Source organism: Brienomyrus brachyistius, chromosome 12 (assembly GCF_023856365.1).
Source record: "Brienomyrus brachyistius isolate T26 chromosome 12, BBRACH_0.4, whole genome shotgun sequence".
Taxonomy (NCBI): domain Eukaryota; kingdom Metazoa; phylum Chordata; class Actinopteri; order Osteoglossiformes; family Mormyridae; genus Brienomyrus; species Brienomyrus brachyistius.
This window is the reverse complement of record NC_064544.1, coordinates 17,036,432-17,060,741: the sequence shown is the minus strand read 5'-3', so window position 1 is coordinate 17,060,741 and position 24,310 is coordinate 17,036,432. Positions and strand designations below refer to the sequence as shown.

Here is a 24,310-nt window from a genome sequence, read left to right as displayed (position 1 = left end):
TAGTACATTTTAAAAACACAGCCGTGCTGCATACATATAACAAAACATATGTACAACTTTTATTTTGAATAAAAAAACACCCGGTCATGGTACATTTTAAAAACTCATTTGATAAATGTACATAAACATTTTTGTACAAGCTTGAAAAACACAACACACGTATACATGATACATTTTAAAACACTTGTGCAACTTTGAAAATATAAAAACTTCATGTTACATTAACAAAATCTCCTTTGATAAAAACCCTACAAAATTTTTACAACTTTGCTTTTGTAAAATAAAAGCCATGTTCATATTAGATTTCAAAAGTAATTCACAAAATGAATGCATCTGTGGCGTTACTGAGGGAGGAAGTAGCGAGGGAATACGGAAATGGACAAGCCGACTACGCCACTCTGGGAATTTCACCCAGAGAATTAGAATACCAGAGTTCAAAACCCACTCCAATATAAAAGGACACAGATTCGTGATCACCATAGGGGAGACGCGAAGACCATAAACACTCCCTTTATTAGGCTGCTGGCAACACTCCAAATAAAAACAAAAAGAAACCAAACAGCAGATTACTAAAACCAAAATCACAGCACAAATACAGATCAAATCATATTAAAACACTCCAATCACACGACAAAAGAAAACCCAAACCAGGCAGCTGTTATCGGGAGGGGAATGGGAGGCATACAGTCAGACAACACTCTAAGGGGTCCCGCAGTACATGACGCACGTACATCCACCCAAGGGGTGGGCTAAAAGAATGCAACGCGACCACGCAGCGCGGTTTCGCCCGACACGGATCCTCACCGCCCAGCACCAAACCTTCCCAACGACACCCCCCAATTTACATCCGCACAATAAAACACATTAATACCTAAAACCAATTAAAACATGAAACAAAACATAAAACATCCAGGCAAAACAGCAGCAATTGTAGTGACTTAGTATCCCGTTGATGGTCTGGCTCACATCGGTCCGGGACACTCCAAGTCGCGATCCACTACAAATACAAACACAGTATTAGGTATGCCCCTACTACCCAAACGTTGGTAAAAGGAGACGAGACATACCTGGCAGATTACACGCGGTAAAAGTTGGAAAGCCTTAAAAGCGGAAGCAACCGCAAGCTGCTAGATTTACTAAGCCCTTGCAACTGTAAGAAAGATACCAAAAGCACATTACAACCACCCATACGGCAAGCAAACGACCCCGTCCACTGATGCCCTACCTGCAGCGTTGGATATAGCCACAACTTCCGGAAAAGGAGATACTGGCGCACGGAGAGTCACGTCACGCTTACAAATCAGTCACACACACGCAACCACAACCGGGTCCTATATACGCGTGCTGATTGCTTAATTGTTGCAGCCAGGTTAATGAAATTACCATGCCCCAACCAGATCGCACCCTCCAGCTCCACCTCATTACACATAAAACTTTGTACATTTTAAAAATACGTTTGGGCTGCAAACACATAACAAAATGTTTTTGTAAAACACCTAAACATCTTACGTCTTAAAACAGTTGTACATCTTACTTTGAAAAACTTTCATGTTACATTTTAAAACATTTGTACATCTTACTTTGAAAAACTTTCATGTTACGTTTTAAAACATTTGTACAACTTACTTTGAAAAACTTTCATGTTACATTTTAAAACATTTGTACATCTTACTTTGAAAAACTTTCATGTTACATTTTAAAACATTTGTACATCTTACTTTGAAAAACTTTCATGTTACGTCTTAAAATATTTGTGTAACTAAAAACTATGGTCAAGTTATATTACTATTCTTTAAAGTTTTTAATGTGTATTGGCATTTAATGTGTAAATGCAGCTTACTGGTTGCTATTAAATGTAATTAAATAATCATGTACACCTTCCTTAAAATAACAAGACTATATCCTAAATTCTTACACCCTTGCCTGATTCCACAGTTCCTACCCCCCACTTATGTGGCCCCCCTCCCACCCTTCCATGACTTGTGAGATAAGGAAAGCACACTTCCCAACCTTTGGTTGTGCGCTTCTGCGCATGCTTGGGGTTTTGCTGTGTGTGTGTGTGTGTGTGTGTGTGTGTGTGTGTGTGTGTCTGTCTGTGTGTGTAGGTTGTTCATCTTGCGTCCAATGTTAAGGTTATATTTTATACTACTTTAAAATAACACATTTTTGTTTGACTGTTTAACAAACACATCTAAAGTTTTTTATACATTTAAACATTAACAAAAGCTGATAATGTCTTTTCTTTAAAATTTACAAGTCTATTTTGTGTGGGTTTTTCACAATAAGACTCATGAACGACTAAGTTAGTATGTTTTGGGGTCTGTATACACATCGCGGTCTTATACTTTCACAGACCTAAAGTTAAACTCTAAAGCCCCTGACCACCGGTGTGTGTGTGTGTGTTTGTGTGTGTTTGTGCACATGAGCATGAATATACATTTACTGAAAAAACATATTTATTAAAATAACTAAGGCTTTATTCTGTCAAAAAAAAAATTAAAATAATGCCAGCAGATAAATGGGGTCGTTATAGTGAATCTGTAGTCTCCCTGCATAGTGGATGACTGCTGAATTTGAATTTCATTAACTATCAAACAGTCTGCAGCTCCGTTACCGTTGTCAACTTAGCATTGTACTCCAGCAAGCATCTCAGATCAAGCTTGTAGATCATATAAGCTGGGCACGTGGGCACCTTGTAGGATGTCTTTATTAAAATAACTAAGACCTTATTCTTTAAAGTTTTTAATGTGTATTTGCAGCATGGTGCTAAATGCAGCTTACTGGTTCCTATTAAATATAATTAAATAATCATGTACACCTTCTTTAAAATAACAAGACTATATCCTAAATTCTTACACCCCTGCCTGATTCCACAGTTCCTACCCCACACTTATGTGGCCCCCCTCCCACCCTTCCATGACTTGTGAGACAAGAAAAGCAGACTTCTGCCTGCCTGGTCGGTCATTTCTAGCCGCTATTTAGGTTCTTCCTCAAATCTTGTTGCCTAAATGACTTATATCCGACTCATATTAATTTAAAATTTCGCTATAACAAAACAATCCTTATACATTTTAATAAAAAACGTGAACTATATATGTTTGGTGTTTTTTTGATTGAGCAAACTCTTTTGTGTTTTTGTGTGCGTGTCCGATACAACTGTAGTTTGTATCAACTTTTTTTTTTTTTAGTTTGACCTCCGGGGTGTGTGTTTGCATGCGCGTGAATAAACATTTACTGAAAAACGTATTTATTAAAATAACTAAGACTTTATTCTGTCAAAGTTTTTAAAAATGTGTTTTGATGCATGTCACTAAATGCTGCTTAATAGTACCTAACCGGGGGTGCTCCCCAGTGACAGTTGCTAGTCCATTTATTCTTTTAAAGACTATTGATTCCAATTTGGTGCCATATGCTTTTATCTTGTAGGCCGTAGGATAGCTCCATTTCTACCAGCTATAGGCCATGGTACGTCTGGGCTATTATGCTTAAATTCTTTATTAATTAGCGTTGGCTATGTGCTTTATAACACTGCTGATTCAGGTCTCTTGTAGATTTTCTCTTGACAGGTCAGCGCAGTCTCTCTCTTGTACATAGAAAAAAAACAGAGAATACCTATTATTAGAATGTTATTTTTTAATTGAATAGCGTTTATATCACACGAATAAAAGAAATAATATACTCACCGGGTAAGGCCTCGATGAAACTTGTGGCTCTTTGGCTGGCACATAGGGTAAGGCAATGATGAAACTTGTGCCTCTAGGGCTCGATGATGATACTTTTTTTACCAAAAGAGGAAAACCCCCGCTCGACATAATAATAAAAATATCTGCGGATGGTTTTTTTTATGTTCGTCACCGCGTTTCTCTTTTAACCCATATTTGTACTTGTACGCAGACGGTCATACATGAAAGACAGAATTTTACTGGGAGCCAACGTGCCCAACTTGATGTGTGGGCCACGCGGATCACCTACCGGGATGTACAAAAGTGCGGCCCCATACACTTGACCGGGATTTCACCTACGCTGATGTAATACATACGCTTGCGTGAGGAAAAAACACATACACGGTCAAAACTACCAGCAAGCATTTTTATTGGACGTCAGACCCTCCGCCTCCTCCTCTCATTCTTTGCTCCAACTTTATCATTTTCTCCCAGAGTCTCATTCTCTCAGAGTTTCTCTCAGACTCGCGCAGCAGCACGGCTCTCAGCTCACCGGTATCGCTCTCTCCGAGGATTATCCAAAGCCGTGGGGACCTAACCGCAGTACCGCACCAGACACAGCGTTCTAAGTCCTTTGCGGATTCTCCAAAGCCCGGGACCTTACCACAGTACTGCAACACCAGACACACCGTACGCTCACGCTTCATCAGGTAACCCACCCACTCAGCCCCGGCGGCGGCGCCCGACAAAAAACCCCCACACTCGTAAGCACTCTCCTCAATATAATAAAAAAAATAAATACATAATTTTACATAATAATAAATAATTTAAAATAATACATAAATAATTTAAAATAATACATAAATAATTTAAAATAATACATAAATAATTTAAAATAATAATAAATAATAATTAAAAATAATAAATAAATAATTAAATCCAACTCCCATGACGTCACATCGTACCACCACAACCAAGCCCCGCCCCCAAGTGACCTTTTGACCCGACCTGTCAATTTGATGGAACCGGTATTCTCTATCTCCCTCCTATAGACCTGTAATCCCAGCTCCTGACATTCCTGTTTCATCCACTTCATCCTTTCAATCCAAAATCACCATAGAGTTTTTCACTAATTCATTCTGATGTAGTGGTGCCAGAGAAAAGTTAATATCTATCTATTCTTGCTTGTTTCAATTAATACCTATTTTCATATCTGGCATAACACTCACACTTTCAGGTACTCACACAATAAGTCTTATGGCAAATCTATATTATTCCATTGCAAACTTAAAATTAGCTAAATCCATAGTGTTGGGGCAGTTTGCGAAGCCTACAGACTATTTCTGACCCTCCAGCACAAAACCGTACAGAAGTCGCCACCGATCGACTGCCAGAGGAACTCCAAACTAATGCAGATGCTCTTTTCCACCGTGTTTAGTCATTCTCCATATAACGAACGTAATTATATTTCTTTCGATAACTATTCAATGTAATCCTGTGTACGCGGGCACGTTAGAATCGCTCGGGAAAATCCGAACATCTCCATGCGACTTCCGTATGGTTTTGTGCTGGAGGGTCACATTTACAAGGTATTAAAACTGTTACATAGATGAAAATGTGTGTACAAACTTGTCTTGAATTGAAAATCTCACTCCAGCCAGCTGACCAAAGTCGGCAACCCTGCACTGATATCAATGTTAGCAAACTGTCAAACGTTAAATGTAGTACTGCCCCCGTATCTATAAGTTTCATTTGTAAATTATACTGAGACCGTAGTTACCAAATCAGCGGATACAGGGGTTCCACTGTGTTGTTCAAGTCTGCCAACTAACTATCTACAGTAGTTGACTAAACCACCACTGTCATGCCTAGTGGGGCGGGACAGCCCATCTAGAAATGTTCATCTAGTCTTTAAAACCAGATATGCCCTCGCAAAGTATTGCTGAGTCCTAGTTGAAACATTCCAGCCTGCTAAACACTCTTTAAAAGTCTTTCGGTTTGCCTTGTCTATTCCTGACCTGCCCATTTCTCACTTACCTGCCCCTGTTCTGCCTGTTCTTGCTCTACCTGCTTTCATTCTGCCTGCTCCCGATCCGCTCACAACTGCCTGTCTGTTCTGCTCTGTGTTCCTGCTCCTCGTCCCTTATGTACTCGTAGGACTGACTCCTCCGGATACTGCTCAGGAACTGTCCTCTCAATAATGTCTTTTGCTTATCGATTCCATCTCTGATTGCCCATCTTCCTGAATAAATCCTCCTGTCTCTAGCAGTCAGGTCTCCTGTTGTCTTAGTGCTCTACTACAAGGATCTTTATTCAACATATTACATTAACAAAGATGAACTTTAAAAAGAGATTTTTCCTCTTCCACTCTCACAGGTGACTACAAATGCTCTGCAAGGTCTGATGGGACAAATGAATTAACTGGCAGATTCAGATGGTGCAGGCTAAAGTTGACGAATTAAGTGGAAAAGCAGAAATACGGATGGACATTGCCCACTTCTACATCAGGCCATAATTTGGAAGTATCCGTGCATGACAACGGTATGCAAAAGCAATAACAGATGACAGAGACTTTGTGCTTTTCCATAGTAAGAAGGTGCATCCTGATGCTGCATCTAACAGCGACAAAATGAAGACCCAGCAGGAGCTGAAGCGCTATAATCCCAGTGACAGAACCTTAAAGTTTGTGAAAAGGAAGGATGACATCAGTAAGCATGATAATGTGCACAGTGTTTCAAATGTTTTCATTCTTATTACATAGGACACTTGCAATGTTAAAATGTAAGATGGCAGCTGGAACATTCTACAGTAACATACTAATACTCTCTGGGTCTATTAGGGTCTGTTATAAATGTATGGTGAATGTAGTATCATTGTTCAAAATACATAAAATCCTTTTAAATCTAAAATTTATGATACACATGATTTAAGGTGAGTTCTCCACATTGAAAAGGAAGGAATGAGTGCTACATACTGTCAGGCTCCCCCTGCAGGTTGTGGGCCCACAGGATGGTGGACCCATGTTATTCCTTCAGGCTGTCCCTAAACAGGCTTCATGGGGGAAGGTCTGGCCACCAGGTTCTCGCCTTCGAGCTACCACCCCAGGCCTGGCTCCGGGGGCAAGACCCCAGTCTCTACAGTCCAGGTGGGGTAACATAGTCCATTATATTATTCATCATAAGGGTTTTCTGAATGACACTTAGCATGGCAGCTCACCTACAATCGTGATCAAAAGTTTTGAGAATGTCACAAGTATTGGTTTTCACAAAGTTTGCAGCTTCAGTGTTTGTGAATCTTTCTGTCAAATGTTTCTATAACATGCTGAAGTATAATTACAGTACAAGCATTTCATAAGTGTCAAAAGCTTTTATTGACAATTACATTGTTTATGCAAAGAGACAGTATTTGTAGTATTTGCTCTTCTTTTTCAAGACCTCTGCAATTCGCCCTGACTGCTGTCAGTCAACTTCTGGGCCCAATCCTGACTAATGGCAGCCCGTTCTTACATAATCAATGTTTGGTGTTTGTCAGAATTTATAGCTTTTTGTTTGCCAACCCACCTCTTCAAGATTGACCACAAGTTCTCAATGGAATTAAGGTCTGGGGAGTTTCCTGGCCACGGACCCAAATTGTCGATGTTTTGTTCCCTGAGCCATTCAGTTATCACTTTTGCCTTATGGCACGGTGCTCCATCATGCTGGAAAAGGCATTGTTCATCACCAAACTGTTCTTGGATGGTTGGGAGAAGTTGCTCTCAAAGGATGTTTTGGTACCGTTCTTTATTCATGGCTGTGTTCTTAGGCATAATTGTGAGTCATTCCACTCCCTTGGCTGAGAAGCAAACCCACACATGAATGGTCTCAGGATGCTTTACTGTTGGCATGACACAGGACTGATGGTAGCGCTCACAATTTTTTTTCCAGACAATCATTTTCCCAGATACCTCAAACAATTGGAAAGGGGATTCATCAGAGAAAATTACTTTACTCCAGTCCTCAGCAGTCCAATCCCTGGACCTTTTGCACAATATCAGTCTGTCCCTGATGTTTTTCTTGGAGAGAAGTGGCTTCTTTGCTGCCCTTCCTGACACCAGGCCATCCTTCAAAGTCTTCACCTCACTGCGCATAGAGATGCACTCACCTGGCTGCTGCCATTTCTGAGCAAATTCTGCACTGGTGATCCCACAGCTGAATCAACTTCAGGACACAGTCCTGACCCTTGCTGGACTTTCTTGAGTGCCTTGAAACCTTCTTCACAACAATTGAACCTCTCTCCTTGAAGTTCTTGATGATCTGATAAATGGTTGATTTAGGTGCAGTCTTTTAAAGCACCCAGTCTGCTATTCTAACTCAATCAGCATGACAGAGTGATCTCCAGTCTTGTCCTTGTCAGCGCTCTCACCTGTGTTTACGAGAGAATCACTGAAATGATGTCAGCAGGTCCTTTTGTGGCAGGACTGAAATTCAGTGGAAATGGATTTTTTGGGATTAAGTTCATTCATGGTAAAGAGGGACTTTGTAAATTAATTACATTTTATCTGATCACTCGTCATAATATTGTGGAGTATATGCAGATTGGCATCATAAAAACTGAGGGAGCAAACTTTGTGAAAATTAATATTTCTGTCACTCAACTTTTGGCCACGGTTGCAGTTAACGAAAACTAACACTGAAGTAAAACTAGTAGTATGGGGCAAAGCAGCAAGGGGGCACTATGTTTCTCCCCCCACAAATAGCCCAGCTACACCACCCCAGAGGACGGTTAGAATAACCACCCCCCCTCACTTAAAAGCATAAGTACAACATGACAACTTCCAGTTGATCACCAACACAAGTCCAATACACTATACAGCAGATGTGGATTTTTTTGGACAAATTTTATTGCACAAAGAGGTCACCAAATGGAAAACAACACAAATCTAAAAACTCAAATTAACACATATATTACAACTTTGTAAACAACCAAATTAATCTTAAGTATACTAAAGTTAATCCTGTCACGACTAGGCAGGGCTACCTTTACAAAGGGGAAACAGACTAGCTGATGGTGCACCCCCATGTGTCATGACCTGCGCGTCCAGTCCTCGTGTGTGCCACGCCCCCTCATCATCCACATGTACTTCCCCGATTGTGCCCAGCTGTTTCCTGTTATTTAGGCTTGTCTGTTTTGTTTAGTCCATGTCTAAGTCCGCAGTCCCCAGGTCTGTTATTGATGTTCATCGCTGTCTACCCTGTGTTCCCTTTAATAAACCCCATTTACCTGCATTCTGGATACCTGCCTCATCCTTCCCCACTTCCTGCTTGCCCGTCCACCCGCGGTCGTCACACCATGGTCACACTACTCATACACACTCGGATTATTGCATTGACGTTGCATCACTATACCACACACGTACACTCCAAAAAGGCACATCTAAGCAACACTAAATACGCAAGCATGCAGTGATTCGGTCCCACCATCAGATAACTCTAGCTGCCCATTAGTACCACCTGCACCTACCCAATCGATAGCAATAGCAAGTTAAGAAAAACACAACCAATAGCATAAGCAAAAATCCAACCAGGGAAAAACAGCAACGCTGACAGCCCACGAGGATACTCATCATTAATGTGCCTACTGTGTCACAGAGCCTCGCCAAGTTAGCAGGGGGAATCTATATATATGCCACCGAAATAATGGAGAAAGGCGAAGTCATACTGTAAATCCATTCTATGAAACAAAACCAGTGCAAGTAAATGCTCACAAACAAGTAACATTACAATAGGTCAAGCTACGTACCTACCCTAGAAGAAAACACAAAAGTAGCGAGGAAAGTAACAAAACCAAAGGCTGTGACTAGAAAAGTACACACAAAAACACTCAAAGATTAAGAAACCACAAGCCCCTGATTAAAACAACTTACCATACTAGACAAAAACCAACCACAATCGGAAAAAAAATGTTAACTGAAATAAAAACATTAGTTTTCAAAAAAAAAAAATTAAACAAAATAACTACATTGAACAATGCAACACAAACTAAAACAAAATGGAAATGCAGGTAAAATCAGCTTTGTTTTTGGTGTTTAGCCCCTGTGGTTGTGGGTTGCAGTTTCGGTTACAGCACCCCATCCACAGGAAGCAGAGGTGATGGGAGCATTAATAATCCAGGCCCTTCATAGCTATTAAAACAGGATGATGTTACAGGAAAAGGTGAGGGCTTTGGAAGGGAATGTTAAGGCAGGAAAACAAAATGATGGGCCTCTAGAAAGTGTTTATGATTAGTGATGAATACTAATATGATAATTGTCTAGCACTGAGAGACATACTGCAATTTCTGGTTGTGACAGTCTGTGATCAAAGTAAAATAAATAATGATGATATACAGGCAACTAAGCCACTAAACAGAATCAGAATTCTGTTTAGCAGCTTAGTTGTGCGATAAACCTGTTGTGAGAGCACAGATAAAAAGTTGTTATATCAAGATCACAAGAAAAATAGGTCATGATCTATTACAGGAAGAAAAGATTACAGGAAGAAAAACATAATGATGTATGTTTCCTCTCTGGACGCCGTTTCAATGTGGAGAACTCACCCTAAATCATGTGTATCAGGTGAACTTGATCACTTGACATTGGTTCTCTTTTTAGGGACAATTAAGTCTGAGAGTCACAGAGGACAGCAAGTCTATTGTGTTACCTGATTTTGACTCATATTACTAATATTACTAATGATTATCAATCATCATCCTCAAGACAGCATACCGTAAAAACACTTTCTTTATATGTACAGAGACTCACACCTGATACCACTGGACGTTTTATTGTGATCATTCAGGCTGACAATTTGATCATGGCTATAATAGCAAACTTCATACATAATTGTTCAGTCACAAGTCCACAACAATTCAACATTTTCTGCCTTTATTGGATATGCAGTTTACCATAGAAAACTTATTACTAATTAAAAATGACTCTTCTGGACAACTGTAGCTTACGTATTTGTGGATCTGATAATATATGACAATGAAAAGGTGCATCTCATACTTGTACAGTATAAATATTAGCGGGAATTTCTTTATATCCCTAAAACCATTTTGTTACTTCTAATGAGTAAATACACTTAATCAAATAATTAATTTGCAGATAGAGCAAACAGACATAAGTAGATTAAACTGTAAGTTATATGCTACAGAACTAATATGAAGCAGGAAATGTATAATTTATGCATAGGCAGAGTGAATTAACTGGAAATGATTCTAACTTCTTTTCCAGGTTGGAATTAACGTCTGCCTGGGGGCAACACCATCAGATCAGGGTGTAAAGTGACTGCTGGTCTTCAGACACTCAGGGGTGAGCTTCAGACAGACGAAGCAGAACTCCTTCTGACACCTTGTGCAGAATATCTTCTTGCAGTTTTTCTTGTCATGCTCGATCAGTAGGCCACAGGTGGGACAGGCGCGTATAGAGGGGCATTGCATGTTCTTCACATCTGGCAGGACAATCATGGGGCACTTCTGCAGCAGGTCCAGATCTTTGTTGGTGCAGCCATCATTGTTGCAGCGGTCAGATCGTGGCCCAGGCCCTTTCCACTGATTTAGGCACTGCCAGCAGAATTCATAGATTCGACCCATCTCAGCAGTGCAGACCGTGCAGCGCACACTCAGATTGGTCAAGTCTTCCCTCTCCACAGAGGACTGGCATCCGGGACACTTCACAAAAGTAAAGAGAAATATGAAAAATGACCTATATATTAATATAGAAAATTAAGTGCAAGTTCATCAAGTGCAATAATCCATATAAAGATGAGTCAGTAATGTTTACAGGCACAGTTAGAGTGGTGGTGATTATCTCACACAATATAATACTTGCGTATCATAGTATGTATAAAAATATGTATTTAACATATTTTTATAAAGGCCCTTACACTGACCCAGAGTGTATTAAACATTCCAGCTTCCTCCTTCTTATGTAAAGTCACAAGTATCCTATTTAATGAGACTAAAAAATAACCGTACAAATAATACTGACTGATTTCATCCCTCCTTGTCACTAAATTGAGGGTTCTGTCCCTGGAATCATAGCGCCCCCTGCTGCAGCTGGGTTGTCATTTCGTCGTTGCGCGCTGCTGTTTCATGGTGCACCTCCTTACTGCAGATTCTGTTACACATCTCTCTGTGTTGGTTGTCATTGCTTTTCCACACCGTCATTATCATGCACCGATACTTCACTTTCACTTTCGATTTTACAGTTATGAGAAGTCACATGGTTTTGTAAAACGATACTTTAGCAAGTACATACACCATATAAAGATGGGTATTAATAATGCTGACAAACAAGTGGCCTGACAATTAAAGTTAGATCGCCTCCTGTATTCTGACTGGCTACAATAGATAAGCATATCTATGACTCAGTGAATAACTAATGATTCTGGATCATTAACCATATTGGTTTAATAAAAACACTTCAAATGCACAGAGGCCAGTAAATTAAACGTACAAAATGACAGTTTACTGTTAAACAACATGTTGATAAAAAGGTTATTTAATTGGTCTGTGTAATACAACTTGGTAATGCTTTACATTAACTGCACCTTCATAATGCATTCATTGAACATTCATAAGCAGCATGCAAGTATGCCTTAACATACCTGAACAGCTTCATTATACATTAATAACAAACATTACACAATTATGATCATAATGTTTGTTATTATCATAAAATGTTTATTATTAGTGTTTAGTAAAGTTAGTAAGGTATGTTAGGATGTTAAGGTATACTCACTTGCTGTTCTATGAATGCATTATGAATGTATACTGATTGTTCTACAAATGCATTATAAAGACAGTATGTAGGTAAAGTTAATGTAAGGGGTGACCTAAAACAAGGAAGGAAAACAGTGTTGATACTAAACTTAAAAAATGAAAATTTGCTATTAACATGTTGATAAGAAGGTTATTATTTTATTGATCTATATAGTAAAACTTTGGCCAAAGCTGGGAAACCCACAACAGTGCTGACACTGACCTGTGAGTAAACATACCTTTGAGTTCTGGGAAATTTCATTACCACATTCCACTACTTCCCTGACTGCATGCCTGGGTAAGAGCCAGACAAACCAGGAAGTAGCTGTCATGACTGTGTTGTTGTGAAAAGGAGAACTCTGATAATACCAGACAGAGGGAAAAGACCAGCATGGGGAACACTTACCAGGTCATGGTAAATGGAATAAATGGAGAGAAAATAAAAGTTGATGTTGGGAATTCAGAGGATCAGATGAAGAACATGACTGTTTTAGAGCTAAAGGAGAAAATTGCTCTGAAGCTGCCAGGGACAGCAGGTAAATGGCAATGACTTTCTGTGTGTCGAATACTCTTCATTTGTCACTGAGAAGGCGATGTGCTTTGTTGCATTAAGGTAGCATAGTTTGGCCTCGTCAGTCAGATTCCCAGTTTGAATTCCCTCTTATTGTACCTTTCAAAACGGCTACTTCACCTAATAGTGTTTAATAATTAGTTAAAATTAATGAATGCCAGTGGGTTTGTGTGTCAAACAGATCAAAATTGACACGAAAAATCCCTAATCTAATTGTTTTTTACTTTTTTATGTTTTAAATATCATGCCATCCTTTCATGCTTGGATTGTTTCACAAAAATTTTTGCTTCTGGAACATTTCTCTGACAGTGGATGACCTGAGCAACATGAGGCTGATTTTCACCAACAAAGAGCTAGAAGATTCCTGCCCGCTCTCCTCTTATGGGATCCAACACAAGTCCGTCATTCAGTTCGTGATCCGGTAACATTTTCCCCTTATTAGATGCATCACTGAATTTCCAGAGCTACAAGTCAGGTCTGTTTTTGTCATCATGTGTGCTGATGATAACTCCTCATTTTTTCTGCTAATAAGCACCTAAATCAGATACTGTAAAATTAAAACCATATATAACAAGACAAAAAGCCAGTCTGCTTTTTATTAGAAGGTTGTTGATATCACCATAATTCAAACCAATATGTAAAATTATGTAAACACAAGCAACTGTTTTCAGCTCGTGTTTTCAAGCACATGAAAAAGCAGACTGCAGGTCTTTATATCCAATTGAAATTCTTTTTTATTTATGGAAATTTTGTTAAATTAATCAGTGAGTAAACTGTGAGGAAACAGAACTCAGGGGAGATCCATTTATGGATAACATAGTTTAATCATAAGGAAAGCAAACAGGATCAATAGGCGGGATGACGGTCGGGGTCACGGAGCAAGAGGGTCAAAGCCAGCGGAGTCAGTCCAACATGGGAGCTTGGGACAGGAGGCATGTATGCTGGGAGAAGCCGGGGAATCGGAATAGGTCTGGAGACTGGCGGGCAGGGGGGGTCAGGGCTTAACGGGACACAAAAGCAGGCGCACTCGGTAAAGGACATCAACAATGCCTCAGGCAGAGTGTGAGGCAGCCTGGGGTTTAAAGGCAGGGGACAGGTGCTGATAGTCAGGGCTGAACCAATTGGGGGAAATATATAATCATGATTTTTCCTACAGATATTGTGACTGTAATTTGATTTACGATACGATTTTTAAAAGTCAAGCTCCAGATCAATATTTAGAGTGTAATACATTTAAAACATATGATACAGCATTACTGGGACTTTCATACAATGCAGTGGATAAAGTTTACAGAGAAAGCTGCACTAACCAAACACACTGAGGCAGCAGTACTTATATGGAGAGCAGTCAGAGGAAACCTGCCAGACTTGTTAAAACCAACAAGAAAACCAAAAAGTACAAAAGGGCCATCTCAGTACAAGGGTGTCTACACAGTCTGTCCATACTATGAATCCATGCATTAAGAAATTTCAGCTTGATCTGGAGGCAAAAAGGCATCATAACTGGTGACAGGTAGGTCTACCTAAAGAAGTACCTACTGGGGGTTAGATTGAAAGCTGTGGTCCAGTGTGTCCCACAGAGACCTTAGACAAAGTGCTTATTTGAAGATTTTCATTCCTCTGATCACCAATTAAAAACCAAAAATAATAATTTTAAAATAATAATAATAAAAACCATCAATAATAGTAAATCTGACCTATAATTACAATGATAGAGGTACCTTTATCAATAGCTGACGAAAGTCGGCAACCCTGCACTGATATCAATGATAACAAACATTCAAATGTTAAATGCAGTAGTGCACCCATATCTGCGGGGGATACGTTCCAAGACCAACCACAGAGATCTGAAACTGGATAGTAGTGAACACTATAAACTACTTGTTTTCTGTGTACTTACATACCTTTGATAAAGTTTCATTTGGAAATTACTCTGAGACCACAGTTAGCAAATCAGCGGTTATGGGAGTGTCATGACCTTCTCGTCCGACCTTCCTGTGTGCCACGCCCCCTTCTTACCCCATGTGGAATCCCGGTGTTCTCGGCTGTTTCTAGTTGTTGTTAATTGTTTCTCTGTATTTATAACTTTGTGTCCGTCTTAGCCCTGTTCTGGTCATTGACGTTTGTTTGTGTTGTTCCTCTGTTTGGTGATTTCCCCGATTAAACCCCCTGTTTTATCCGACTTCATGGCCTTTTGTTCTGCTTCCCTGGACGCTTCCGTAACAGGGAGTTCCGCTGTACTGTTCTAATGAGCTTCCTAACCAACAGTAATGTTAGCTAGTTAGCTAACTATCTAGTCATCTAAACCACTACTGTCACGCCCAGCAGGGCAGTACAGCCTAATTAGAAATCTTCGCTCAGCCTTTAAAAGCCTGATGTGTCCTGACGCCGTTTGCGAAGTATTACTGAGTCCTAGATTAAACATTCCAGTCTGCTACTCACTCCTGCTTTCGGTTTGCTTTGTCTCTTCCTGACCTGCCCATTTCTTGCTCACCTGCCCCAGTTCTGCCTGTACCTGCTCTACCTGCTTTCATTCTGCCTGCTCCTGATCTGCCCGCAACCCTCTGTCTGTTCTGCTCTGTGTTCCTGCTCCTCGTCACTTGTGTACTCGTAGGACAGACTCCCGCGGACACCACTCAGGAACTGTTCTCCCAACAACGTGTTTTGCCAATCAGTTCCATCTCTGGTTGCTCATTTCCCTGAGTAAATCTTCTGGTCTCCAGTGATCGGGTATCTGGTCATCTTAGTGCCCTCTCTGACAGAAACCATCAGCGTACGAATATGGACTCCAGGGAAACCCAGCAGCAGCTGCTTGATCTCCAGGCGGAGCTTGATCAACTTACCCAGCTTATAGAGCTCATGGAGGCAAATGCTGGAGAGAACGCAGTGCCATCCCCTGTTCAGCACACTGCTAGTCTGGATTATGTGGCACAACTGAGTAAGTACAATGTCAATCCTAACTGATGTACTTCCTTCTTAATGCAAGGTGAACTTTACATAGATGAGCACAGAGGGAAATTTCTTGTGGACAACACACGGGTTTGCTTTCTCATATCCCTTATTACAGGAATGGCTTTCGAGTTGGCAGCAGCTCATAGGATCAGTAGACTCCTGGGCTCCTTCAACGAAGTGCTCGACAATCCAGCGGTGGAGAGAAGTCTCGGGGATCACCTTGGGGCCTCATATTCGGTATTTCGGCTCTAATATTTTTTAACAGAAGCAAAGTATGTAGTTCTTAATGACAGAATTGTGATGCCCAGAACACGGACAAAACGCATACCATTTATTTTAATAGCTAAGAAAATGCATCAGTTCAGAGATATTACTTGAGTATTTTGGGCTCATGGTAACTGTTGCACTCCTCTTGGTTTTCCATGTGCCCTTATGATATGAAATGGGATGGTATAAAAATGGGCTATTAACTTGAAGGTGCTTTGATCAGCGGACTCTGGGGGACACTGCACACCCCTTGGATTGTCAGGTCATATATGGCTACAATAGTTATTATTTTGTATCCGTTTAATGCACAATGCATGGTTTATAGAACACGTTTGTGTCATTTGGTTTTAGAGCTATTAACCCAGTCATGTATTGTCCCATTGGGCATTATACGATACAAAAGAATTAATGACTATTACAGACAAAGAGAATCTGAAAAAGGAAGTGGTGTACATTTCCTCCCAGAGTGCACTGATCAATGTACACTTTACAGGACATGGCTGTGTCATTTGGTTTTAGAGCTATTGCCGGTGCCTGCTGAACCCTGGTCGCACATAGCTTGTGTATTTGTTATTGATCTTCTGCCTTCTCAGAGGAATACTGTCATTCTGACCCATCATAGATATTCTGAAAAATGTCAACTGTTCCCCTTCCAAAGCTGCCTACCGCTAGTAAACTGGAAAATCAGCTAGTTTTATGGATCTTCTGATACTGTGGTATTCCTGTAGACGGTTTTGGATCGGGGACCCCAATTTGTCTCATGGGTGTTCAAAGCCTTCTGTATTAAACTGAATATCTTTATAATTTTTGCTTCCAGCCACCACCCCCAGTCCCACAGCATGGGGGGGTGGACCAACCAGGTGGTCACCAAAGACCTCCAACTGGCCTGTCATCTCACAGAATACACCCAAAATACCAGAGGTAACCTGGTAACACAATTGTCCCATTTTGAGTGTGTGTTGGGATTTCAGCCGCCCTTCTTCCTCTGGGAGATGCTGCCCAGACTGGAGGGGGGGAGGATGGGCAGGGGGGTGGTGACAACTGTCATGGCCAGTGGGACGGGACAACCCAATTAGAAATCTTCGCCCAGCTTTTACAACTGCATGTGACCTTGCCCTCAGGCTGGTTGTGAAGTGTTTCCTAGCTGAAACATATTGAACGTGCTCCTCACCCGGTCTTTCGGTTTGCCTTGCCTGTGCCTGTCTCGCCTGCCCCCTATCCTGTCCTGCCTGCTTCCCATCTGCCGGCAACTGCCCATCTGTCCTGCCCCATGTGCCTACTCCTCCTCACTTATGTAGTTATAGGACTGACTCCCCCAGCTACTTACAACTGAGGAACTGTTCTCATGAAAGTGGCTTTTGCCTATTGACACAGTAAGGAGGTGCATCCTGATACTGCAGTTAACAGTGACGAAATGAAGACCCAGCAGGAGCTGAAGCGCTATAATCCCAGGGACAGTACCTTAAAGTTTGTGAAAAGGAAGGATGACATCAGTAAGCATGATAATGTGCACAGTGTTTCAAATGTTTTCATTCTTATTACATAGGACACTTCTGATGTTAAAATGTAAGAAGGCAGCTGGAACATACTAACATACTAATACTCTCTGGGTCTATTAGTGTCTGTTACAAAAATATGGTGAATATATGGTGAATGTAGTATCATTGTTCAAAATACATAATATTATTTTTAATCGATAATTTATGGGGAAGAAAATCTGTTGCCTGGCATATGTCTGTCTCAGGGTGGTCTGTGTAGCTTTTGTAAAAATGCACTTTGTCTGTAGCCCTGGATGATGACCCAGAGATCCTGAGGGCAGAAATGTCCTGTGGCCATGCTGTCAGTCCAGAGTCTCTGACTGCTTGGTGTCAAAGTCTCCTAGATCAGGTGTGAAGCTTTATTTACTTACCATATTAGCTCTTTCTGTTTCTTCCTAAAGCAGCTTTGTATCTATTCAACATTTTCATTGCATTTACACGGTTTCTCCCTTTAACTCAAGCTTTACCATTAAACTGTAGGGTCAGTACAAGTTCACGTGTCCAGCTCTGAAGGATGGAGGGAATCAGAAGTGTGGGAAGGAGTGGCCCTACCAGGAGGTTCGGAAACTGGCAGTGCTGACAGACAGCGAGCAGAGATATTTTGAGGAGACCATGGCAACTCTGGCTGCTGCGAATTTCCATGAATATAAATCAGTAAGTATTATAGTGTGTGAGATAATCACCACCAGTCTAACTGTGCCTGTAAGCATTACTGACTCAACTTTTATAAATTGTACTTGACTGTGAATATTATTGCAACGTATATCAGTAGTTATGGAAAATGGATGGACTACTGCACTTGAAAAATTTACACTTAATATTCTATATTGAAATTGAGCATAGTATAAGGTCATGTAGCTACAGAACTTAGTGACACCTCAGGGATTATCCTAGTTTTAACAATTTGTCAGATGTAATAAAAAAGGTAACTGAAATGAGATTTCTCTTTACTTGTATGAAGTGTCCCAAATGCAAGTCCTTTGTGGAGAGGGAAGACTTGACCAATCTGAGCGTGCACTGCACAGTCTGCACTGCTGAGAGGGGTCGCAACTATGAATTCTGCTGGCAGTGCCTAAATCAGTGGAAAGGACCTGGGCCACGATCTGACTGCTGCAACAACAATGGCTGTACCAACAAGGATCTGGACCTGCTCCAGAAATGCCCCATGACTATTCTGCCAGAGGTGGAGAACGTGCAGTGCCCCTCCACACGAGCCTGTCCCACCTGTGGCCTACTGATCGAGCATGACAAGAGTGGCTGCAAGAACATAATCTGCTCGAGGTGTCAGAAGGAGTTCTGCTTCGTCTGTCTGAAGCTCACCCCTGAGTGTCTACAGACCAGCAGTCACTACACACCCTGTTCTGATGGTGTTGCCCCCAGACAGACATCAATGCCAACCTGGAAAAGAAGTTAGATACAATTCCAGTTAATTTACTCCCCCTACACACAAATCATACATTTTCTGCTTCATATGCTACAGAACTAATATAACTTAGTTACTGTTACTTACAGTACAGATCTATTTGTGTGTATTTGCTCTGTCTGTAAATGAATGATTTGATTCATTAAGTATATTAACTCATCTAATCAAAATGGTGCTGCAATAATGTCATATAAATCAAACAACCAGACATCATTCTTTTATCGGCAGGACAATGACTGGCCTTGATGGTTATTTTAACTTACATTAAATATTCTGCTTGTATTGCTAGTTTTATTTACTTTAAAATTTATTTTGATGGTACATGGTTCCTCCGTGCTATGCACCACCATATGATATTTTTTAAAAGCCTTTGCTGCATGATAATATCACCAAGTTAACAAGCTTCATCAGTGCCAAGTGGGCTGTTGGTGACGCAGCCTCAAAGCCTCCAAGGGTTTTAGATGCTCTTTAGATTGTTGGCTCGCTAGTCTCAGACCAAAGCTCCATAATGCTACTTTAATGTTACAAAGGACATAGTAGTAACATCCATCCATTTCCGGTAACCGCTTCTCCTATTCAGGGTTGTGGGGGTCCGGAGTCTATCCCAGAGACTGCGAGCACAAGGCAGGGAACAAGCCAGCATGGGGCTCCAATCCATCGCAGGGTGCAAACACACAAACACACACACAAACCCCCACACACCATTCACACCTCTGGGCAATTTAATAACTTAAGTGCACCTTAGCATGTTTTTGGACCGTGGGGCAAAACCAGAGTACTTAGAATAGAATAGAATAGAATAAACCTTTATTATCCCACGAATGAGAAATTTAGGTGTTACAGAGCTCTTGCACAAAAAACGTAATATAGAACAATAGGAGCAGGTAGATACACAAAGATATAAATACAAATGTACAAAAGTTTTGGAAATAAATAAAGATGTACAGAGATATGTACAAAATGTACAGAGATATGTACACAAGTGCGGGGGTGGGGTGGGGTGTGAATGATCCTGGTTACAGCATGTGATATGTCAGTTAAACATATATGAGTAAAAAATACTCACGCTAAACTGTTATAATGTCTGACAGCCGCTGGTAAAAATGACCTGCGGTAGCGCTCCTTCCTACACTGTGGGTGTAGAAGTCTATTGCTGAATGAGCTGCTCAGTGCTCGTACAGTCTCATGCAGGGGGTGGGAGGTGTTGTCCATAATGGATGTTAGCTTAGACCGCATCCTCTCATCCCCAACCTGCTCGATGGATTTCAGTGGGCAGCCCAGGACAGAGCTGGCCCTCTTCACCAGTTTGTCCAATTTCCCCCTGTTCCTCTCTGCAATTCCACCACACCAGCAGACCACAGCATAAAAGATAGCAGATGCTACCACAGCGTCATAGAAGGACCTTAAGAGAGTCCTGTTCACCCCAAAGGATCTTAGCCGCCTAAGCAGGTGAAGACGACTTAGACCCTTTTACTTAGAGTAAATTCCACAATGACACGGTGAGAACAAGCCCTTTCCAATTGTAACTAAAAATATCAAACCCTCTGTTCAAACAAAGCACATACTTTCAAGGTCGCGAGGATGATTAATACTGTATATGTAGAATCTTTAACACAATAGAAATGCTATCCTCTGTGACTGAGATGTCAGTGCCTTCAAAACGGGAACTAATGTTTGTGCTGATCAAGCTCACCAGATACACATGATTTAAGGTGAGTTCTCCACATTGAAAAGGAAGGAATGAGTGCTACATCCTGTCAGGCTCCCCCTGCGGGCTGTGGGCCCACAGGATGGGGGACCCATGTTATTCCTTCAGGCTGTCCCTAGACAAGCTTCATGGGTGAAGGTCTGGCCACCAGGTTCTCGCCTTCGAGCTACCACCTTAGGCCTGGCTTCGGGGGCAAGACCCCAGTCTCCACAGTCCAGGTGGGGTAACATAGTCCATTATATTATTCATCATAAGGGTTTTCTGAATGACACTTAGCATGGTAGCTCACCTACAATCATGGCCAAAAGTTTTGAGAAAGTATTGGTTTTCACAAAGTTTGCAGCTTCAGTGTTTGTGGATCTTTCTGTCAAATGTTTCTGTAACATGCTGAAGTATAATTACATGCATTTCATAAGTGTCAAAAGCTTTTATTGACAATTATATTGTTTATGCAAAGAGACAGTATTTGTAGTATTGGCTCTTCTGTTTGAAGACCTCTACAATTGGCCCTAACTGCTGTCAATCAACTTCTGGGCCCAATCCTGACTAATGGCAGCCCGTTCTTGCATAATCAATGTTTGGAGTTTGTCCGAATTTATAGCTTTTTGTTTGCCAACCCACCTCTTCAAGATTGACCACAAGTTCTCAATGGGATTAAGGTCTGGGGTGGGTTTCCTGGCCACGGACCCAAAATGTTGATGCTTGTTCCCCGAGCCACTTAGTTATCACTTTTTCCTTATAGCATAGTGCTCCATCATGCCGGAAAAGGCATTGTTCATCACCAATCTGTTCTTGGATGGTTGTGAGAAGTTGCTCTCAAAGGATGTTTTGGTACCATTCTTTATTCATGGCTGTGTTCTTAGGCATAATTGTGAGTCATTCCACTCCCTTGGCTGAGAAGCAACCCCAGGACGCTTTACTGTTGGCATGACACAGGACTGATGGTAGTGGACACCTTTTCTTGAAGTGATGGGATTTCCGGCTCTTTTAAGGGAGCCCGCTCTTATGGCTCGGCTCCCTTAAAAGAGCCGGTTCTTTCGGCTCCCAAGTGGCTCTTCAGATTTTTTTTGGTGCTTAAATGAATTTATTACCAGAAATAATGTACATTATTAGTGAAATGAATTACTATGGTTGGAAATCACGTGCAAGCATTTTAGCCAATTCCTCATCAATTGTGTTCTGCTTTACTGGAGTCATAGCTTTTTGCACAAACTGTCTCATAGAGCTCTAGGTTGTAGGTCTAGGTGGTTGTGGTGCTGTACTGGATGACTGTGTAGACACGGACAAACTGGCACTTTCAACAGTTGCAGTAGACAAACTGTCACTTTCATTAGTAGCAGGTTCACCTGCTTGTCTTTTTTCTTCCCACTGCACTGATGGACGTACAGTTCTCATGCCGATGCAGGTTATTTGTAGGGCCTGTTCGATATGAGATTGCAAACTCTACACTCTGCCTTTGTATTATCAATGCAATTGAAATGTATCCAAATTTTACTGCATTTCCTGCAGTCACTCATTTTGTCGTGCGCTTCTCCTTCCTTCCTGTTTCTCTCTCTGTACCTGCGATTGCTGTATTTGTCTTTGGGTGCGTTCGACTTCAGACAGCCGTTTCCAGCGCTGGCTTAAAGCTGTGCATTCTGGTCCCAATGCAATGCATCATGGTTAGATTTTTTTTGTTCGACTTCAGCTGGCGCTGCAAAACGTCACCATCCGTAACCATGTCACATGGTACAAAAACCTCACGAGAGCAACACGAGTTATGACTTAAAGCCTAAGTCGAACACACCCCGTAGCACCGCCCCTCCCCCTCCTGCTCGGTGCAGACACGCATCGTGTAGTTGACCAATCCGTGCGGATGGAAAAAAAAGCGGCTCTGACTCCCGCTCCGATCGTTCACTTCAAAGAGCCGGCTCCGTCTTCACCTCACTGCGCATAGAGATGCACTCACCTGGCTGCTGCCATTTCTGAGCAAATTCTGCACTGGTGATCCCACAGCTGAATCAACTTCAGGACATGGTCCTGACCCTTGCAGGACTTTATTGAGTGCCTTGAAACCTTCTTCTTTCCCTAGTTAATTTGTAGTTATTTAATTCATTTACTTAATTCATTTATAGCTTTCATATTTCTTATTTTTACATTTATTTCTGTCCTTGCTAATCGCTGATCATGTTCTTTGCCTTTCATACAACTTGCTCTCCCCAAGGCCGTCTGACCCCTGGCTCCAGGAATCTGTACGAAGACCATAGATAAAGGGCCTGTTTCCCTCAGTGGGGGCAGACAGACACATACAGACACTGAAATGGCCGTGTGAAACATCTTTCTGTAGCATCTTCATTCTGTCTTAATAAACTGCTTAAGCTAAAGGAACCTGCCTCATCATTCAACAAAAAGTTTCAGTGTAGAAATCTATCAATTGATTTAGGTGCAATCTTACTAGCAGCAATATCCCTGCTTGTGAAGCCCTTTATGTTTCCTTGCAGGTATCCATGGTTAACAGAGGAAGAACAATGATTCCAAGCACCACCCTTCTTTTAAAGCATCCAGTCTGCTATTCTAACTCAATCAGCATGACAGAGTGATCTCCAGTCTTGTCCTTGTCAGAGCTCTCACCTGTGTTTATGAAAGAATCACTGAAATGATGTCAGCAGGTCCTTTTGTGGCAGGGCTGAAATTCAGTGGAAAAGGGTTTTTTGGGATTAAGTTCATTTTCATGGAAATGAGGGACTTTCCAATTGATTGCAATTCATCTGATCACTCTTCATAACATCGTGGAGTATAAGCAGATTGGCATCATAAAAACTGAGGGAGCAGACTGTGATTAATATTTGTGTCATTCTCAAAACTTTTGGCACCGGCTGTAATTAACGAAAACCAGCACTAAACTAAAACTAGCAGTAGAAAAAAATAACTGAAATAAAAACATTAGTTTTCAAAAAAATAAAAACTAAACTACATTGAACAATGCAACACAAACTAAAACAAAATGGAAATGCAGGTAAAATCAACTTTGTTTTTGGTGTTTAGCCCCTGTGGTTGTGGGTTGCAGTTTAGGTTACAGCACCCCATCCACAGGAAGCAGAGGTGATGGGAGCATTAATAATCCAGGCCCTTCATAGCTATTAAAACAGGATGATGTTACAGGAAAAGGTGAGGGCTTTGGAAGGGAATGTTAAGGCAGGAAAACCTCTAGAAAGTGTTTATGATTAGTGATGAATACTAATATGATAATTGTCTAGCACTGAGAGACATACTGCAATTTCTGGTTGTGACAGTCTATGATAAAAGTAAAATAAATAATGATGATATATAGGCAACTAAGCCACTAAACAGAATCATAATTCTGTTTAGCAGCTTAGTTGTGCGATAAACCTGTTGTGAGAGCAGAGATAAAAAGTTATCTCATCTCAA

General features: G+C 41.1%; 2 protein-coding genes and 1 long non-coding RNA gene across 5 annotated transcripts in view; 1 reads left to right on the top strand and 2 right to left on the bottom strand.

Annotated features, from left to right (window-relative positions):
- Positions 1-494: 494 nt before the first annotated feature.
- Positions 495-1,393, bottom strand: LOC125704911 (uncharacterized). Its single transcript, XR_007381276.1, has 2 exons — positions 1,226-1,393; positions 495-1,150 (listed from the first exon to the last, which is right to left on the bottom strand). It is a non-coding gene; the product is annotated as an uncharacterized LOC125704911 (long non-coding RNA).
- A 9,527-nt stretch (positions 1,394-10,920) lies between these two features.
- Positions 10,921-24,310, bottom strand: part of LOC125704903 (uncharacterized protein DDB_G0292642-like) — a 42,603-nt gene continuing 29,213 nt past the window's right edge. The window contains exon 4 of one of the 2 annotated variants that reach the window (XM_048971049.1): positions 10,921-11,351. In XM_048971049.1, coding sequence (XP_048827006.1) covers positions 10,953-11,351 — 399 coding nt within the window. In that variant the 3' untranslated portion in view covers positions 10,921-10,952. The remainder of the gene's footprint in view (positions 11,352-24,310) is intronic. The other variant, XM_048971048.1, reaches the window with a different exon arrangement.
- LOC125704898 (uncharacterized) lies at positions 12,757-19,476 on the top strand. Of its 2 annotated transcripts, XM_048971039.1 has the most exons (9): positions 12,757-12,979; positions 13,324-13,435; positions 15,777-15,952; positions 16,082-16,203; positions 17,051-17,154; positions 17,608-17,726; positions 18,020-18,120; positions 18,252-18,425; positions 18,733-19,476. In XM_048971039.1, the coding sequence occupies exons 1-9, from the start codon at positions 12,835-12,837 to the stop codon at positions 19,183-19,185; spliced, it is 1,506 nt and encodes a 501-aa protein (XP_048826996.1). In that variant the 5' UTR covers positions 12,757-12,834; the 3' UTR covers positions 19,186-19,476. The 2 variants fall into 2 exon arrangements, with proteins under 2 accessions (XP_048826996.1, XP_048826997.1); XM_048971040.1 differs by lacking the exons at positions 12,757-12,979; positions 13,324-13,435 and adding an exon at positions 13,454-14,527.